Consider the following 20,635-nt stretch of genomic DNA (forward strand, 5'->3'; position numbering starts at 1 on the left):
TCTCAAAGAAACTGAGAAAAAAAAACAGACGTCCACAAAATTATTCATGTTCACAATTAACGTATGTGCTTGTACAGCTTGCATGTAAACTGTTGATACGTGTACCCATGGTTTCAAAGTGAGCGATCGATCGGCGAGGAGATACCGGTGACGAGTTGTATAGAGCCCTCTACGACAGCAAGGCTGATTTTGCTTCGCGTGGAATATGCAAATTTCGTCACATGGCAACATGACATTTGCATCTGTAGACACATACCATAGACGCTGCATTGAAGGACTATGAAACGATAGGGAAGAGCAGCCTAGGTACGGATTCATAACCGCGATATTTCGAAGTGATCAGAAGTCGGGCGTCGTTTTAGGGACATCAGTTGATGAGTTACATCTTTGGCTTCATTTTCACCTGAACTGAAAGCTCGAGAGAATTTCTTGGAGAGGTAGGGACGTTCGAACCCATAGCCGGGTACATCGTGAGGTTTGTTGTGGATACATGAAGGAAGCCATCTTGTTGGGTTTTGTGCAGTGCCAATGATGGGATACCGGACTCTGAACTAAATTCACACGCAGTTCTCAAATTCGAGTGGAGCGTAAACGTACTACAGCTATCCGTTCCATTCTCCATTCGTCGAAGACAGTATTGCTGCAAGTGTTGCGAGCCACTGTCGCAGTATATTCAGCTTCATCGTCGCAGGCCATTGTCAACCATTATATGAAGTGGCACTCTAACGAGTGTGTCATATCTACCCACCGTGCCAAATAATATAAACTCGTTCATATCGAGGAATTCTTCAACATTCAACAGATCGACGTTTATTCATATATTCGTCGACGTTGACTGTAATTTAACAGGGAGGCCAGATGGCTCTATAGCGATAAATATAATCAAAACACAGTTAAGTATTTCTATCTGCGGTAGCTACTAGTGTTACACGTCTTGTATTACTCGCGAAATACAATGTCGTCCTCAAGCTATTCGCTGCCTCCCATGCAAAATATGCCGCACTGGTCGCGGATTGCTACTCTAGACAAAGCAAGGTACCCGCGACCGTTCATGAAAGATCGTCTGCAAGTCCTGCCGGGACCACCGGGCAAGAAAGAAGGACTGTACGACGAGTTCGACTTGCCCGATACAGGTGATATGGATCCTGTTCAAAGAATGCATCATCTTGAAAAGAGCCTTGAGTTTCTGAAGATGCAACATCAAGATGTCCTTCGAAGTCTACATGAAGAAATAGATATCCTAAAAAGAGAAAATAAAGGTAGAGTAATTATTATCTCATTCCATTCTGTTTGACAACTTAATTCGATTGTTAATCTCACACATTATTCATGCATATCTTGGAATAATAAAAATACGTGTACATTTTATGAACAAATTGGAAATCTTTTTCCTCATACCTAAGTGTTAATGTTAACATTTTCATACATCTACTGACATATACATTTTTGGAAAAAAAATTTTGTCAAGGGTCATTTATACTGAAATTAAATTTATGAACAGTAAAGTTCTGTACATTGACTTAATCACAACAAAAAACACCAGGAATTTGATTAAATTTATTGAAAAGAAGTGGTAAGTTTTTGAACGTGTTTTGTCAAGCATCTAGAAAACTGGTGGGCTGTATCACGACTAATGCCAGCAGATATTAGAAAATCTTTCCATGTGCACATTGTCCTCATTTTTGAAATTTTCAAAAAAGTGTGTATTGAATAACATACTATGTTTCTTAAATCCCTGAGCAGTGGCATACTTGAGAATTCACACAAATATTATGCTATGGAATATGTTAGGTATGCAGTCAGTGTTCTCGATGTGATGAGGAAACCGTTAAATAAATGAAATGAAAAATAGACTTAACAGGAGGCTCAATCCTCCCATGATCCCTCTTGCTTATGATGTATAGGTCCTACTTTGCTATAGAACACAATAGATCTTTACAAAATGTTGGAAGTGATGATTTGGTTAAAAGACAAATGAAATTAAAACCTTGAATTCAATCAGATTTGATAAAGCAGAATACCTGTGAAAAACAAATGTTGATGTAAGTTGTTAGTGAGAAGTGAATGCAAGTAATATTTGTATTAATAATAGATTATTATTCATAATGTAATGCAGTATAACATTATTACACAGGGAAGCAATGAAGATCCTTTTTGAGTTACCAATTTAATATTCATCTTCTAGATTGGAGCAATTAGTCAATGCTAAATTTTGATTGCTCAGTTGCCATATGTCATATAAAAATATACAGATAATCATGGAGACTTATTGAAAGCTTGTTAGGTTTATGCAAGATGAAGTAACATAAAGTTACAAGAAAAAAACACTTATTCAGTGTTGTATGCAAATTCAACTCCATACTAATAAAAGCTTTTGTAGACATAGAAAGAGGGTACAGTCCAACACAATTGAGAGCAGTCCATGTTTCTTTATGGATCAATATTCTGAAAGTAAATATACTTGTACAATGGAGAAATCAGGATGGACTCACCTATTCAAATATATGTTTTATCTATTGTCAGAAAGTAATGGTGAATTTTGTTCATAAAATAGTTTGAGAGTAATTTTGTAATTTGCTTGAATGTTAAATGAAATATGTGTAAATTCTGTTAAAATTTAGCCAGCAAATTTTGTGTAATGGTTTACCATATGCTGGCATAGAAGGATTGTGTCAAATATTTATGAAATGCTCTCTTGTATATCCACTCAGTTGGTTTAAATTTACAAATTCTGTCGCAGATTGCAAAGAAATTCTCCTGATTCATGTTGTTCTTGTTCCACAGTCATTTTGCCTAGAGGTTTGCTTGGCTTCTTTGTGTGCATGTAGACTACATGATTGTACCCATATACAAGTGAACTCTACAATGACGTGTACCTGTATGGTACTCACAATCTTTACAATCAATGAAAAGGTTTCTTGCGCCATTTCTCCTGAAAATGCCAGTGGGGGTGGGTTTCTGTGTCACTGCAATTCTATAACATGCCGGGGTTTTTCACAGGGTCTTAGCTTACATCGGATACTGCGCCATATTGCCATTTTCTAGAGTGGTGGGATTAGGCATATTAATCAGATTACAGAACAAATAACAGAGTACTTGCCCTTCATTCTCATAAAAGAGAAAATAATCAGAAATTTACTGAAGAGCCAGTTTACGGCTATTTTATTTTTTATTTTTGTGAATGTTGTAAATGTTGCCGTTAAATCAAAAAATTCTTTCTTACAATATCATATTACTGCTGTAGTTCTTTTTTATGTATAACAGAGAAATCCACTTAAATTCAAACATTGTGATTCTGGGGGTTTTTAAATTGATTTTTCTCAACATGTAGAGTTTTGCTCAAAGTTAAATTATATGCAACTTCAAATTAGTCTTCCCTAGGTGTTCAAAATTTGCATTCAAAATAGTTCCCTGTTTATGTCTCGCTGATGCTCAACAATGGTAACCTTTTGAGAGTAAGCTGCAAAACTGGAAGGAATAATTTCTTCAAAGTCCAGAAAGATGATGACCAGAAACATTATATCATTGTTATCACTACTGCTGTATGGCAACAAAGTGTAGAGATTTCACACTGTATTCTCTATGAGCAGTTTGTACCTGTTCCATAGTAAGACGTGATGGGAGAAATTATTGTTTTTGTGATAATGTGTAGGTGCATGAATAATAAGAAATAACATGTTGTTATATTTTAACAAAAAAATAAAAAAAAACTTTAGTTTATCTCAGATTAAATGGAAAGGAAGGGCAAACTGTAAATAGTGTAATTTTTTTCATTGGCGGAAAAAGTGTGTCACCATTGAAGTGAATTTTCCCATGTGCTAAATCTTGGTTATATTTGCAAGGTCTTTCAAATGGCATGCAGCATTCTCCCTATTCAAATTGATTAACAAAAGGGCTGGCTAATTAGCATATTTAATACTGCATTTCCATACTTAGTATTTTGTAAAGTAATATTTGTAATTGGATTATGAACAAATTAATAGACTGCATCCAAAACAAGGGTGAATCAACCCCTTTGAAAGTGTAACTCCTCTGAGAAGTCTGAACAGTTGAACATTGCATGGGATGAAACATGTCCAGCTATACTGGCATGGGTAAAAAGCTTCTATATCTTATATGATAATCTTTTTGATAAAGATATGTAATTCATATCATTCTGGTTAGAAATGCGTTGGTCCTTGTTGACTGATTTACAACTTAGACAGCCTTTGATACTTTCTAAGATTGTCAAGTCAGTCATCTCAGAGATAGGCAATTTGAATACTGTTGATAGCTCTCCATTAATGTCAAATCTGTCTTGTATGTCTGGTAACTGGTATAAGAATACTAATATCAAAAATGACTAGATAACAATTTGGTGTAAATAATAGAAGCTGTTTAACAATTGAACGATTGCAGTGTGCTATAACAACCTTGTACATCCCTTGTTGTTGGATGTATGGTTGTATCAAAGCAATCATGAAAATAAAGGAATGATTGAGAAAAAGTTATACTGATGGTGTCCACGCACTCAAATAGGAAAAGTTTCCGATAAAGTTTTAATGTTTAGACCCAAGTTAATGTTTACTCTTCAAAAACATTGAAGCACTAAAACGCCATTGGTAAAAATTTGAACTGTTTCTGAAATTTAAGGTAGTTCTGTAGAAACTTTCACCAGATAATAAGATTTTGCTAGCTTGTAACTACTTTCTTTAAACCAAGCTTATATCGGTAACTTATACCAGTAAGTTATGTTTTACTTAAGGCGACTAAATGCCTAAATTTAGGAAGTATTTCAAGGCCTGTTTGCTCTGTTACTCAAGCAATATATTGCAAATATTTAAAGTTTTGCTGTCTGCTCTAAAGGATACTGTTTTCTGAGTAAATTTAACAAGTCAGAGAGACCGCTACCTAAAGTTTAGCACAAATAAATATATTGGTAGTGCACAATTATAATGTTTTTTGAACTTTTTATTTGTTTTTCAGATTTACATTTTAAACTGGTAATGGCAAAAGGTTTGAGTCCCAAGAAAGGTGAGTGCATTAAGCACAGTATTTTATCAGGTAAATGGGTTCCCACTTTATTCTTGGCTTGCTGAAAGTAAATGAATTGAAGTTGAAGCTATTTTGAATATTGCTTGCAGGCTGGGAGAGTCTATGGTATTTGCTGACTACCTACAGTGCACTGAAGCTTTTCATAGTTGAAGTTAAGATGTTGTGGCCTATAGTAAATGTTTATTCATGCTGCACAGTGACAGAGTCTTATGGCCTTGTAAAGTGTTGAAAGTTTACTGTTCTGTTAGCTGTATCCCATTGATTTATGGCATCATAAAGACAGTAGAGTATGCATGGCTTGACTCAAGTCATTTGCTGTTACTATCTATCTTATCGCCATAGTAATTGACCCTCTTGCCGCTATCACTGACATTTGTGTCACTTTTTTCAGGACATCTAAAGTGCCCCTTTACTTTTCATCATACTTTCAGCAATAGATTACTTTTAATTACTGGGAACTTCTTATCATAGCATTTTGTGAATACATTGACTCTGGCCCATATTTAATCCTTGGAGTGCCAAAGTCAATTTTTGCTGCCTTTAAAAAATATACCCAAATCAATATTTTTCAGAATTTTGCCAAAATTTTGATAAAAAACTGTAAAGCTGAAATGTGATGTCCCTTTCGTATAAAATTATCAAACAATTACAGAAAAATTCACCAAAAATTTGTAAAATTTTGCATGAAAATTTTGGAGGGAAAAATTACAAGACTCAAAGGATTAAATAAGCTCTGTAGTCAAAGATATCTATCATGTATATACTGTGAGCCATTCTGGAAATGCATTTACAGTGAATATGTATACACCAGTTGAGAAAATATTTCTGTCAGCTAGTGATCTTTGATAACTGTGTACTGTTGCTTTCATGAAGTAGATATTTATAAAGGCTTTTTAGATTTGGAATATTATATCAAATTGCATGTATCTAGACATTTGCCAGTGTTAAGTAGTGTTTCGTGTCTCCATGTATGGAGTGAAATGTGAACTAAGAATTGCCAAAATCTGATACAGAATGTACCAGTTGTTTTTATTCCAACTTACAATGCAACTTACCAACTAAAATTTATACACAAGTGAAGCAGTCAAATTTGTGAATCTCAAGTAACAAATTAATAAATTCTACTCAAAAACTCAAAGATGAATGTTATCCATTTGTTGCTTTTATGAAAATTTCAATCAATTGGATAATAGACAATCTTCTTTCTGTAAACAATTTAATTTATGTAAGTTATTAGAAAGTACATAGTTGCCCAGATTTCTTACATGATTTGAAATAGAAAATTGTTTGTGTTATAAGTTACATACAAATCACGTCATACACGTAGCTATTGAAAAGGAACTCAATCAAATAATCAGCTCAGTTAGTGTGTAGTTTAAAATTTCAAAATCATTTGACCTTTTAAACCTGCCATGGTGTGATGCTTTAATTTTAGTGTTTCAAAATTAAAGATTTAGAAATTCGTTTGGTATAATTGCTTTCCACGACTTTGAGAGAAAGTTGAATGGTGGTAAATTTGAATATCTAATGTACACTTATTCTGCAGCAAGGGTATTTGTAGCCAGCAATCTGGTTTGAATTTTTTTACAAAGATTCATGAAACTATGAAATTGCCACAGAACATCATGTAGTAATACAATCTCAGATTAATATTTCGCAAGTTAAAATCCTTGAACACAAGATGGTATACTGGTAACAATCAACATAGGCTTTCATAGTTCACAGTATTGAAAAATAATGATGTGTAATTCTACTTTTGTAGTCACTGTGTGTGTATATTAAACTGAAATTATTTTCTGTTATAAATTAGTATGTGGGAAAGACTTCTTATAAGCGAAAGTGTTATTGAGAATTGAGGTAGTGTGTGTATTAGTGTTCAAGATATGGAGAATCGGGTTTTAAGTTGAATTACAGAACTTTGCTCTAAGATACCTACAAGGTATATTCAATTCCTTCTTTAATATGGAAGTCATGAAATCTCCAGTGTGTGTACTATTGTGTGATCTCATATCACTTTGTATTTGAGATCTGCATATCTTCAACTGTCAAAATATTTCAGAAACTCTGAAAGAAAAGATCTTGTTCTCAAAACAACTTGAATTATCAAAGTGTTTCATGAAAAGGAAATTGTTGCCCAAGTGTGTATATTTCTTTGATATTTCTACACATTCATTAGAGTTAGTATTTATCACCAGTGCTGTAACAATGAATCATAACGCTGTTTTTGTTTTCTGTTGCAGAATTAAGTGATGTTTCAATGTTGTCCAGAGAAGCTGACAGCAGTAGTGGTGGTAGTCACCATTCTCAAGGTAAGCTGAAAATTTCACCAAGCACCATTTATCATTCAATTCTTATGGCAGAACAAATATTACAAACAAGTCTTTCAACCTATAATCGTAGAATTGTAATAGCAGAACTATACAGGGTAATAACTTGGGTGTCCACTTTTCTAACCTGTCAGCAATACCGTATTCAACATTAAAATCACTACATTTTGTGTAAATACAGTAAACTTTGTGACAGTAGGAATTAGTTCCTTCTCATTGTTTGATAGATCAATCTCTTTCTGACATGTATGAGAAAGTTCACCAGATTTCATAAGTGTGAGACAGAAAGCAAGCTCTCTTAGCGTTGTCTTATATCTGACTGAAAGTACAGGAAAACCAGGAACATTCTATTGCTTGTATTAAACATCTCAAGGTATAAATTACTAGTATTGCATTGCCTCATTGCTACTCGAGACTGTGGATAAGTTTTCAAAACTTTCAACATTGTGTAACATATCTATCATTCATCAGGGATTTTGTTCATCTTTACTCTAAGAATCTGTGATGAGTTCTTTCTTTATAGTCAGTGTTACTGTATATATGCCTTGACCAAAAAACCCTCACAACTCATGGCTTGTCAGCAGTATGACATGACTTTGTATGGATTCAGTAGAAATTTGATCAAATTTGAACTCACAACTTACGGCACCCAGTCACCTGGTGCAGGCATCACAGTCAAAACTGCTCAGCCAAATGCCCACACCATCAAGACAATGTCACTATACAGTGTAAACAACTACATACTAGTATTTTCTATTGAGCAGCTGTGCACATTAATTCTTCAGTGTAGAACAGTTCCAAATTTGTGCGTATCTATTTGCAACACTGCCCTTGGAGACACTTGGATTTGCTGTTATTTGTCAGTTATACAGGTTTATATTAAGTATGACAAAATATAAAGTATATAGAAAATATTTGCCTTAATTGTGGTGAAATGTCTCTTAGATCAGGAAATGTTGGTGTGCAGTGTTTCACCTCAAATGTAAATAGCAAAAGACATGGATGTTGGGTTAGTCACCTAGGTACATATATTGAAACCAATACCTACTTTAAGCAGAGCTCATACAATTTCTTGAAGTCATTTTTGTTTGCCATTTTACTGAAATGGAGATAGTATTTTTTAACTCCATTGGTGTCAACTCAAAGCAAAGACATTTCCAGAGGGCAAAGTTGAACCTAGAATTCCATGTTTTGATCTTTTGTCACACAACCTTACCGTCTTGACGATGTTTTCTTGAAGTATTCAACCACGACAAAGAAACCTGCTTGAAATGAAAACCTTACTTCAATGTCTTTCATTTGTAAGCCAGACAGGCTGCCAAGGACTAGTCCAACAACAAGCCATTGGGTTTTTGTTGTCTAATGAATCTGTAAATTTACCATGGCAAAGTAAGACCAACCACTTGTTGTTGTCAAGAAAGCTGACATTTTTATTTCAATCGTCTCAATGACTTTCTAAGTTGTAAGTTGTTTCAGCCTTAAGGTGGTTGGAAAGGCTAGAGCGTCAGTTATAAATGTCAACAAAACTATTAAAATATAAAAGTAGTCAACATTCTCTGTGGAATAAAAAAAACTAGACATTTGGGCACAAAGGCATTGCAGAGTTATAGCCTGTTAAAACTTCTGAAAAACTGACCAAATAAGAAGAAGTTGGGGAGTCCTTAGTGTATTAACTATGGTAGAGGTCCCCTAGCTTTTAATAAAATGTTTGAAAAGGGAAAGTCATTATTTGCTGTTTTTCAGGAAAGTTTGACAAGGCGGTGCTGGCATTCAGAGTGAGTGACTGCTATTGTAAATGCACTTTTAGATTCTTTGAGTGTCAAAGATGTGTCAAAAGTGAGATTAACCAAAAAAACTCCTCTATGACTTCAAAAGAGGGGTGCTAATATGGCTTGTTTTCAACATTTTTGACAGAATAACAGTTTTCCTACATAATTGTATACCAATTTAATCCAATTTTGAAATGAGATATGGACATGGAATTTTTTACAGCCTATTAACAAGGTTACAGATAAGATTTGTACGGCACAATTTTCCTGTATTTGAAGTACTTTTTGAAAAATCACATTTTGAAATTTGAAAGAATTTTTAATAATTTTTTGATATATAAACCCATGTAAAATCATAAAAACAATTTTATTTACAAATCCTGCCGTACAAATCTTACAATAAATAGTGTCAACATATTTATAACTAATTTGGTAATATTAATACTATCCAATTATTATTAAATTCAAATATGTAAAAAAAATATGAAAAATTAAATTTTAATATTTACTGGTGTCATATTTCAAAATCATGGCTGCAAATATACAATTTTTATATTCTTTGGAGAAAATATTAACTAAGGGAGTTATCCTGAAAATTTGAACTAAATATCTTGATTCTAACACTTGAAACTTGACATTAACTCTGAGAAAAGAATTGGTGCAAAAATAGCCTTTCCAACCACCTTAACTCAAACACAATGATGCAATTCAAGTGTTTCAAGTTGTGTGGTTGCTATGTGATACGTGCATGACCAGTCTTGTCTCAAACTACCTCTCCGTAACATTGTAGATCAAATATGAAATGACCTTCCAAATGGCTGGTACAATGTTTGCTGTCGATTCTGTAGCTCTGACAAAGTTAAGTTTCAGCCATATACTCTTTGTGTGTTCAGTACTGTTTACAAAGTGTATATTGACACCAGAAGTGAAGGCAGGTGTTATTGTAACAGATAAGTCACTTACAGTACAGCACAGTATATCATTGACTTTTGCATTAATTCTTCTTTTCCCTTTTGATCAGGTAGGTTACCATTAGCATAGTTAGTACCAGACTTGCTCCAAGTCTGTGGGCATATAAATATTAAAACAGAATAAATTGAAAGAATAAACTTCAGCAGACTGTTAGTGGTAGGCTGTTGTTTAGATCGTTGATTGAACACGTTGGCCAGCCAGTAGCTGCTGCTTCGAAAAGCCAAGTGACTGGTGCCAGTCTGAGTACCAATTGTCACCGATGTCGGATTCTTATGGTAATAGATTGCAGGCACTATCCTATGTTAATCAGATCACAACAGGAGCATCAAATTAAGCAGTAGTATTTACTAAACATATATTTGACCAGTCTGCAACTTTACCAATGCCCTTTACATTTGTCTGGAGTCTCTACTTGACAATCAATAATGGTCCCATGTAGTTTCCATCTTTCTACTTAGCATTACTCTACTGGTTTCTATGATTACCTAGCAACCGGTCATGTGATCTGGCATAAGCTATTGTCCGGGTAGTAGGACCAATTTTTCAGTGAAGTTGAGATGGTACGGTAGTCCAAACTGTAGCTTGCAACTGAGATGTTGGCCAGGTAGCTCTAACACAAACCTGATAGTTTGAATGTTGATCTGAATTTGGTCACTGTGCTTTGATATGAAAACCTGTTCTTTCAGTGGCAACTTTTTTGAACTGAGCTGATTGTAAGTGTTGCTTATAACTGACAGGAATCTAACCAGGAAATTTGAAGAGCTCAGTACATTTTGTAATGTTGAATTTCATGTAACAGTCGATAGTTGAGTAAATCCAAGGTCTATGTGAGAATTTATAAGCTCAGAAATCAACAAAGAAAATTGTATTTACTTTAATATCTTAGACTATTGTGGAGTCTACTGGGAAAATTGCTCCTCCCCAAAAAATGTTACAAAATTGAAGTTGCTGATATTATATCAGTTTGATCAAATTCAACTCCATCTTCTGTCCAAATCATGGTCTTTGTCATGACATGTATTGTAACATCTTAGCTTAGCAGTTTTGACTGTGATGTCTTCGATAGGTGTCTTTGTGTTGTACATCGTGAGTTCGAATCCCATTGAGAATTCACTGAATTTAAACTATAAACTATTTGGCATCAGAAGTTTTCAAAAGAATAAATGAGCTCAATTTTAAGACCTGTAATAAAATGATTTCAGCTGGCTAAACGTCAAACTTTTCAATAAAGCTTCACAGCATTTTGATGTCCAAGTAGGAAAAATCAATACCCTATTCAGTTTTATAAGCTGGCTAATCATGTCTGCTGATGCCTGTCAAAGCAATTTGCAAGCTGACCACTGTCACCTGACCTCTTGACCTCTGTCTTACTGCAATGCCCTTGTCACTGAATGGTTCCTATGCTCCAGTTTAAGGCGGCTTCTTTGTACCAAACAAATACATAGACCCTTGGAATTGTCAACACTCAGCATTTAGAATGTGGTTTTAACTCTAAGCACTGCTGTCTTAATTTCAAAGGTTTGTGCTGTTGCTGCACATATATTTTCACTCATGTGTCAATACCAAGCTAGATTTGTGGTATTTCTGGTAATTATTCACATACAGTTTCTATTCTTTCCCAAGTAAACTTAAATTTTCATGAAAAGTTCGTTTATTCGTAAGTTTTACCAGATTTTCACATTTCCTAATATTAATTATCAGAAAGATAAATAACTGAAATTTCTCCACAATGCAAGGCAATTAAAATATTATCTCTTAAATATTTCATTACATATTCTTGTCGATATGAATGTAATTCAAGAATATCATATATGTATTTTAAATGGACAAACAACATCAAAATGTTGTGTGTTTGTCTCTTTGTATTTAATTAAATTGTTTTGCAGACAGGCATGTCTTACTGAATAGCAAACAGTGCTGTAGGTCCCAATGTTAGATTGTACCTTGGGTTCAAAGGTCAGATTAATTTGAACAATTTGAATCCTGGGATATGCCTCTTTAGCTTTTTAGTGTTCCTGTGGTAATTTAGCATTGTTGTTTGATCTCTAGAGGCTATCTGCAAGACAATTTTATTTAACTGATATAATCAAAAGGTAATTACTTATGCCAAGACAGGGAAAGAGAGGGGGCATTGTTGGTAACTGAGATCAAAAGATCACCATGTCTCTTAACAAATAAACAAATGATGGCAGTGATAGAATCTTATCATATCCAAGGCTAGCTTTGCTTGGTTTATGATTCCTGGTCAGTTTGTAAAGTTCCATTGACTCAATTCTTTCCTGTTCTGTTCATAAAATACACTTTCTTATTCAACATCCACAATTTTGTCAAAGTTCCTTGTGTCCAACTTGTCAATGTATGCGTGTTATCTTGAATGTTGTTGTTGTTGACAAATGAATTTTAGTACAGACAATAGAAATCTACTGTGTATTACCGGTATTTCAGTCCAAACTAATGGAATTCATCTCTCAACAATAACAGTGCATGTTGTACCAAATCCATTGTCTCTGCAAATTTGTAAGTTTGACGTCTGGACACTGACAGCTTTGGCAGTTGCACACAATTTATCTCACTTTATACGTTCTTAGCAAATCTAGATCACTCTATGGTAGGATGATACCAGTATTATTGACAAATGTTTTACTCATTTACTGTATTTGCCAAGTGATATAACTTTTCATGGCCAGTGCAGTGTGTACAAGAAGGTGTTTTCCTTTCATGTGTTGGCATGTGGTGTCTTGTTCTCAATTTTGCAATTTTTTCCCTGTGATTTTCAGCACAAAAATTAGACGAGTTGAAGAAAATGTTTTTGGAAGAAGAAGTAGAAAACTTGAGGTATGCACTACGAGATGCCAGAAGTAGAAATGCGTATCTCCAACAACTTGTAGAGCAAACATTAAACAAGAGGTAAGCATGCACAATGTGTAGAGTTGGCAAGGCTGCAGTGCTGTTCTTCCTCCAGAGTGTGTCATCATGTCACCATGGTAACATCACCATGACAGCCAGTGGATGTAGTCTCCCATGTCACCTGTGTGCCATCCATCAATGCCAGTAGCTTTGTGCTTCCATTGTGGTATGCTTCAACCTGCAATTCTTGTCCTTATAACTGTTTAATTATTTGCATGGCAAATTGGTGGTGGTGGTAGGTCTACTGTGTCCTTGTTGATGTCAGTGTACATGTTTTGTTGTTCCCCAGTGTCTCATTTCATGTTGATATTATTGTCCATTGCTAAATTGCTCCTCAACACATTGTGTGCCCTCCTAATCTCTATAGCCTCAGGTGTATCATTACTCAGACTGTCTCATGTAATTTATTCTTCTCAAGGGAATAAGTGTCATTTCATCTGCTGTAGCTTCAAACTAAGGGAGCTGTGCAAATTATCTATCTCAAATTTTTCATGTAAATATTATAGGATAATATTAAAGAATAATATTTAACCTTCAAGCGCAGTTCTTCATCTTCATTTTACACATACTTCACACCTCTTGAGTTGAAATTTGTATTGTGGGGTATTAATAGGTGTTTGGTAATAGGCAAATTATATTGTCCTGTGTTTGCCGTTTGATAATTCAAACGATATTGTTACTAACTGAATTACTACTGTCAATTTTATCAGAAGCATAGATCTTCTCAGAAATTAGATTTGGATTGAAACATTCACTTGCTTTGTTGTTAACACAATCATATATTTAAATGTATGTATACCAGAACAAAATTTCATTCTCTGTGTGTTTGTACAGAAATCAGAAATTTCATGGTTTTAGTGTTGTATGAAAGAAATCAGAAATTAAACATGTTTTAGGGAATTATTAAGTGAAAACCTAGGAACGTTTTGCTGAAAACTCACAAATTAAGCTTTTAATTCAAAATGTTTATGATGTCCTTGGTACCAAAATGTTGCTGTACCAAGCACAGAACTGAAGTTAGGGGACAGAATCTTTGAGAGTTGAAATTTGAAACAGACGGAACAAAAGATGAAGCACAACATCTTGTAACTACATTTGAAGTTTAACTTTGTTCACATCCTGTGTCATCTGCATATGAAGATCCATGCTTCAAATATAAATTGGCAACATTGCGGTGAAACTTGTGATTTATACTTTGTTAAACAAGATATGGTTTGGTTTAAAAGTTCACAGAATCTCAAGATTTCTTTTAGTTATTACAGATCAGGACAGGTAAATCTGATTCTGTCAAGGATCTTACCAAGCTGTATCTGCATAATTATGTTCAACAATGATAAAGCTACAATTACATGTATGTGAAAAGAGGGATAATCTTAGTAACTTTTTTTGGCTGTATTTTCTTCAAAATACGGGCCTGAGAAAAATAATCTGAAATATTATAGATTATGCAAACTAAAGATGGCTCAATCCTTGTACCAAAAAGCATCCTGTAATTTTGTTAAATTATTGTTATTAACATTTATGAATATTTTTCTAAAAATCACAAGTTTCTCTGTGCCTACTGTGATATAAAAATATAGACATCCATTGACCTGGCTGGGCCACATGCATCAAGTTCTTGTATAAACTAGAGAGGGACTTTGCATTTGGCGTTTGCCAGGGTCAGCTTTCTGCATAGCATATCAGCAGATCAATTACTTTATGAAAAAATTCTTTTGATGATGTTTTGATCCAATAGACCTCCCAGTACAGAAGTATCACAGCAAACCAGCCCACACTCACAGTTACAGATAGCAGTAGAGGCATTGAATCCAAGTATGGACCCACTGCAAGTCAGACCTAAAGCAGGCATGCCAAGACCACCTACGTTAGAAGAATGTGAATTAATTATTAGACATTTACAAAGGCAAAATGACAAACAATCACATGAAGTAAGTATATCCTATGACAAATCCTAGAGGCCTTCAATATTGTCATATTGATCACAGAGAGATTTTTTCTGATGATTTCTGTGTGGTTTTTCTCTCTGATAACAGTATCAGGGATAGTATATCTGAGTTACATGTATCCTATTGCATATGTTTGGACACTTGGCAGCATTGTATTCCTATCTTTAAGACATGGTATGGCTGTGTTGGCATTATAACAGGGATTGAGTCTCAAAACTCATTTCACCAAAAATTGGACTGAACAGTGGTATTGCTGTTTTCAAGATTGTACTTAATGTCGTTTGTGTCAATGTCCAGTTTTGACAAATGATAACAAACTGTGCACAAGTTAGTTTCCAAATTCAATTTTTAGCTACTATAGACTATAGTCTATAGAAGCTATTGGGATGGGTATCCGTCCGGCGTCCGTCGTCAGTCTGTATGTATGTATGTATGTATGTATGTATGTACTGTATGTATGTATGTCCGTTTGTGAGGCGTCCGTCCACTCAAATATCTTGAGAACCGCAGTACTTACTGATTTGATATTTGTTGTGTAGATTAAAATATGATTTTGAGAAACTGTTTTTTTAATTTTTTGATATTGTTGAAAATAGGCAAATTAATGCCAAAAAAGGTGTTTTTGGTAAAAAATCTACTTCTTCATAACCGCTGGTCAGACAGCTTTGTTATTTGGTATACATGTCCCTAGGGATAACCCAACTTAGATTTGTTCAAATTGTGATGAAATATGCAAATGTGTATTTTTAAGGAATTTTTTTGTCATTTTTGGTCAAAGTTTGACTTACATTGTATGTAATTCTTGTACTGTATAAACCCTATCAATTCACCCAGAAAAAATAATTAATATGATTTTAAATAATTGAATTAATTAGGAAATCATCAAAGCCAAAATAATTTTAGTGTGGAATTATCAGAAAGTTCAACTTTTTTGACAGTTCATAGTGAATTGAGGATTAAAACATGTAAAGGCAACTTTCCTGAATCCCAACTTTGATATATTCTGAACCACCATTTATGTTATCTAAAAGAAATTGTTCATAATAGTTTGTCATGATAGGGTGGTCAAATAAATAGAGATAGAGAAAGTTCTAATTTCCATTTATGGTTGACTTGGTAAGGATAAAATAGGATTACTTTTTGAGGAAAAAAATAGAGTGGTCAATTAAAAGAGTGGTCAAAGTGATAGGGTTTTTATGGTAAAGCTGGGCTGTAAGCTTCCTCATGTGCTATTTATAGCAATTATGCAATCTGTGTAAACAATGCAATGAAAGTGTAACATGATTCCTTATAATGCTTTTGATGACCTTGAACTTCTTAAGTTTCAAACATTGTCTCTTCAGTGTGCTTTCTCTGAGTAGTACAGTCTCAACTTATTCAACAGAACTTACTTACAATGTTAATTTGAAAGTTAAAATGTGCTTGGTTAATAGGATGAAAATACTGATATTACCAAAAGATAACCAGCTCAAGATTCTTTATAACCTGACAGATATGCTGTTTTTTTATGATGTAAATCTTGATTTAAGCAAGTCTTGTTTACTTTGATTAGAATGTAATTAACTCTCGTTTATTTGCTATTATACACTAATATAGTCTGATGAAATATGCAAATCTGTATTTTTACAGAATTTTTTTCCATTTTTGGTCAGGCCATCCTGAAATGAGCTATCAAAGATATCCACCTTCTTCATCAATACATGTGTCACAAAAGGTTATTCTCTACATAACACAGCAGAGCTCTGTCAACTGTTGAGTCGCTTGTTTTTTCAAAACCGCTGGTCAGACAGCTTCAATATTTGGTTTAAATGTCCCTAGGTTGATCTTAGTGAGAAATACTTAATTTTGTATCCATGTCTATAGTAGCTTCAGGGACTTTGGCCCTATGTTTTTATAAGTCATATGATTGCTGTACTATATGGAGAGAAGTCTTTGTTTGACACGGTAGTTTCTTGTTCCAGATCCCTACTGCTGTAAAGTTGCCATGAATTATCTATTTGTATGTTCTCATTCCCACATGGACACTTTTTCATCACTTTTAAGTTGAAAAGATTTATTGAAATTTATTGATTTATTTTTTTCAGCTTATGAGATTGAAAGCAGACCTGAAAGATGTCTTGTACTCACATAAGTGGACTCCTGATGCATATTTATTAGCAAAAGCTTATGTGGCAGAAGAGGGAGAAAACCCACACAGGTAATGGCTTTGACACATGGGGGTTACCTTACATAATTACAAAAACCAAGCTCATCTCTTACCAACTGAATTATTTTATGAAAGTTGTGCCAGATACTTTGTGTATAGAACACTTGCCTCTCATACATGGTGCAAAGTAAAGGTTGTATAATCCTGAAATGAGCAAAATGGCCATCACATCAAAGAGATGAATACATTCATTGGAGGAAATAGTAGCACACAAACAATGAAAGATAGTTGTGATGGTGACAAAGATAAACCATGCAAAGTTCAATATGTACTACCGGTAGTACAGCAATGTACAATAATACCAGCAGCCACAGTCTGCAGTGTGAAAAGACAGTATCAGTATGCTGTATACATGTTTTCATAATTATCATTTTGAATAAATGCGTAAATATATCCCTTCGTACATGTATGAATGAAAAACCTTTTTGACCTCTGAGTCAGTCTAAAAATGTTGAAGAAACATGACAACCTTCACTTGCAACTGCTATAGTCCCCTATCATAACTGAAGAGAACCTTATTATCTCCAATGACTTGTTGCTTGATAATCAAGCATTGATTATTTCTTTAAGAGGCAAAGTAAACAAAATTAGCACTGAAACTAATTGAAATTTTAATTAACATAGTGGAGTATTCTTATAAGGCTTGAATTTATCTGATAGCTTGTATTTGTGTTGCCATCCAAATGTCACACTAGCTAATCTTATCATTGGGTATCACTACAAAATGGGTCCACAATGTATTTGCACAATATATTTGAAGATTAGTTGATTTTTAATCGGTGACAGTTGTCTATGTACAGTCTTTGAACACCTCAGAGAGTTGATGTTATCTGTCATTATGTAATGAACCATTATTGTTTTCCTCCAATTTTCTCTGCAGTTCTGGAAAATTGCCAAAAATTGCTCTCAAAGGCCAATCACGGAAACTACCAGAGGCGGCCTTCCAAGCCAGGGAACATGTCAGCCTGCCGGCTCTGAAACAAACCATGGGCAACAAAGTTGTCGAAAGGAAAAAGAGAATGGATGGACTGAAAAAACAAAGGCAGCGCAATGAAGTTGTTTTGTAGATGATGAGAACTTGTATATTTAGAACTTTTGTTGTTCTTTCTCTATCTTCATTATTGTGTATGTACAATGTCTGGTTGTGAGGTATTGTTGCTGTCTTGATCCCACCAAACCCAGACACACTTTTTTAATCTACTGCATATAAACTATTGTCAACCCACCAAACCTAGGTTTATCCCAGTGTTTCAAGAGCCCCCTTACCATTCAACCCAATCCCAACCCTGAAATCCCTGTGGTCAATTTGTCATATTTGGTGTAGTGACAATGACCAGAAATGGCCAGCACTATGAAATTCTCTGTTGATGCTACTCATATTTTCAAATTTTTATGATTATTGATACAACCTTGATTTCACAGAACTTTCAGTATAGTATTTCTTTGATATCACAGGAAAAAATTTACAAGGTTACAGGCCATCCATGATCAAACAGGTCTAGTTCACAGTGTAATTACCAAACTAATGGACCTCAAAGCACACACAACAGTGCCTCAGCAAGTAAAAGTCAATTTTAAAAATGTAGAAAAATTTCTCACATTTTTTGTTGTGTTTAGTTGGGCTTGTTTTTCAATCTTGTGCAGCTCAGGTTAAATTTATGCCAAAATTGATTTGGAAAACTAAAAATTACACAATACAGACTGAAATTTTATTGTTGCATTGTACTAGCCAAAGTTGTTTTTACAGGGTGGAAGCCTTTGAAAAAAGTACCATAACTCTGATTCAAAAGGGCTTTCCAACATAACAGCTATGACTGCAAGTATAGTAGCAGGCAAGTAGTAGGTTTGAATATGTCACCCACCTGTCAGGACGTGGACCACCAACAACAGAATGGAATGGTCTGCCAGTACTCAATGCATCTCTGAAAAAGGTCTTTTATAGGGATGAGGTATCTTGTAAGCTTGATTACAGGTAGTGTACTTGTAATACTGATAAAAGAGATATTTTTTCTAGAATTGAGCTAACCACTCGGAGTGACATCCATTGCTTCCTTTTTCCTCTATATCAGTACTATTCTATTTTGTTTTATGGGATTTTCTTTTCAAGCTCTTTAAGTCTACAGGTCTATCAGCCTTGTACATCTTTGGACAACTTGGTGTTATGTTTTATTTATTTGTGTCATTTCACAAAGCCATAAGGAGAGCTATTAAGAGTACAATGAAAAATATGACATGACTAGATATATGATAGGATTGTATAAAATATGAATTATTTAATTTTCTTGTAAAATGATCATGTGAAAGATTTGATTATTTGCTTGTGGTATAGAACCCCTTCTGGGTAAATATTTTACATAATGCTGAAGCTATTGGACGTGCTTTCTGTAATTTCTCTGTGGTTGAAATCAGAAAATACCTCTATGGGACAGCGATATCCTGTTATTCTTCTTAACAGGTCTGTGTTGAAAGAAGATGGAAGTGTTTAGATTGTGTAGCAGAGTTTGTAGTAATAGTGGTGTTTGTGGATTTTCTGAAAGTTTAATGCTGTGTATGTTTTTTTCCCCTCTGAGTGACAGAGTGGTTTTTTGTCGCATTATTTGCAGATAAAGGATAATAAACCGTTTCTATGGACACAAATTTGTGGTGTTGATAAAGGTTCATCTCAAGCCAGTTGATAAGCAAACTCACTTGCCTGCGTCAAGTTGTCTTTGGGATGAGTGAATCCATGATCTATTTTGTCAACCAAATCACTATTATTATCAGCAAAGCAATTGTACTGACTGAACTAAGGCATTGCCCAGCACAACGTTTCAACTCTTTTTAGTGAAACAGTTTGTACCATGGACTTCATTTAATCCTGTCATACCAGTTTTTGTAGTCAAGTTGATGTGTACATAACTGTAAGTAGGGTCATAAATCACAAGAAGTGGGGTAATATGTCATAGGACTGTGGGTATTGCATCTCACAAATGGGGTAATATGTCATAGGACTGTGGGTATTGCATCTCACAAATGGGGTAATATGTCATAGGACCGTGGGTATTGCATCTCACAAATGGGGTAATATGTCATAGGACTGTGGGTATTGCATCTCACAAATGGGGTAATATGTCATAGGAGTGTGGGCATTGCATCACACAAAAGGGGTAAACTGTCATTTGAGTTTGGGTTTTGCTTCACACAAATTGGGAAATATATCACAGGAAGAGGGGTAATACCATTACACCAGTTTTTCTGCAGATCTTTACTGATGTAAAGACTGCTGACACACAGAGCTGTTCGGTACATCTTCTTCAGAGGTGCAATTTTCCTGTCTTTTTTTGTTGCAAAGGAGACATTATTTGACTGTAGATATTATTGCCTTTTTGCCCATATTAAGATAAAATAAACGTTACTTGCAGTACATCAAGCCATTGGTCATGTTGTTGTTTATTTCACCAGCACTTTGATAGAAATCTAGGCTATTCAATA

At 34.5% G+C, this 20,635-nt stretch overlaps 1 protein-coding gene across 4 annotated transcripts; it reads left to right on the forward strand.

The window, feature by feature from the left end:
- Positions 1 to 219: 219 nt before the first annotated feature.
- Positions 220 to 20,573, forward strand: LOC139145880 (coiled-coil domain-containing protein 74B-like). 4 transcript variants are annotated; one of them, XM_070717309.1, is made up of 7 exons: positions 220 to 1,259; positions 4,966 to 5,043; positions 7,275 to 7,343; positions 12,880 to 13,009; positions 14,748 to 14,940; positions 17,043 to 17,155; positions 18,045 to 20,573. In XM_070717309.1, exons 1-7 carry the CDS (start codon positions 956 to 958, stop codon positions 18,229 to 18,231), a joined length of 1,074 nt encoding a protein of 357 aa, XP_070573410.1. In that variant the 5' UTR covers positions 220 to 955; the 3' UTR covers positions 18,232 to 20,573. The 4 variants fall into 4 exon arrangements, with proteins under 4 accessions (XP_070573410.1, XP_070573411.1, XP_070573414.1 ...); XM_070717310.1 differs by having other exon boundaries at positions 4,966 to 5,013; XM_070717313.1 differs by having other exon boundaries at positions 4,966 to 5,013; positions 12,880 to 12,937.
- The last annotated feature ends 62 nt before the right edge of the window (positions 20,574 to 20,635 follow it).

Source organism: Ptychodera flava, chromosome 12 (genome assembly GCF_041260155.1).
Source record: "Ptychodera flava strain L36383 chromosome 12, AS_Pfla_20210202, whole genome shotgun sequence".
Taxonomy (NCBI): domain Eukaryota; kingdom Metazoa; phylum Hemichordata; class Enteropneusta; family Ptychoderidae; genus Ptychodera; species Ptychodera flava.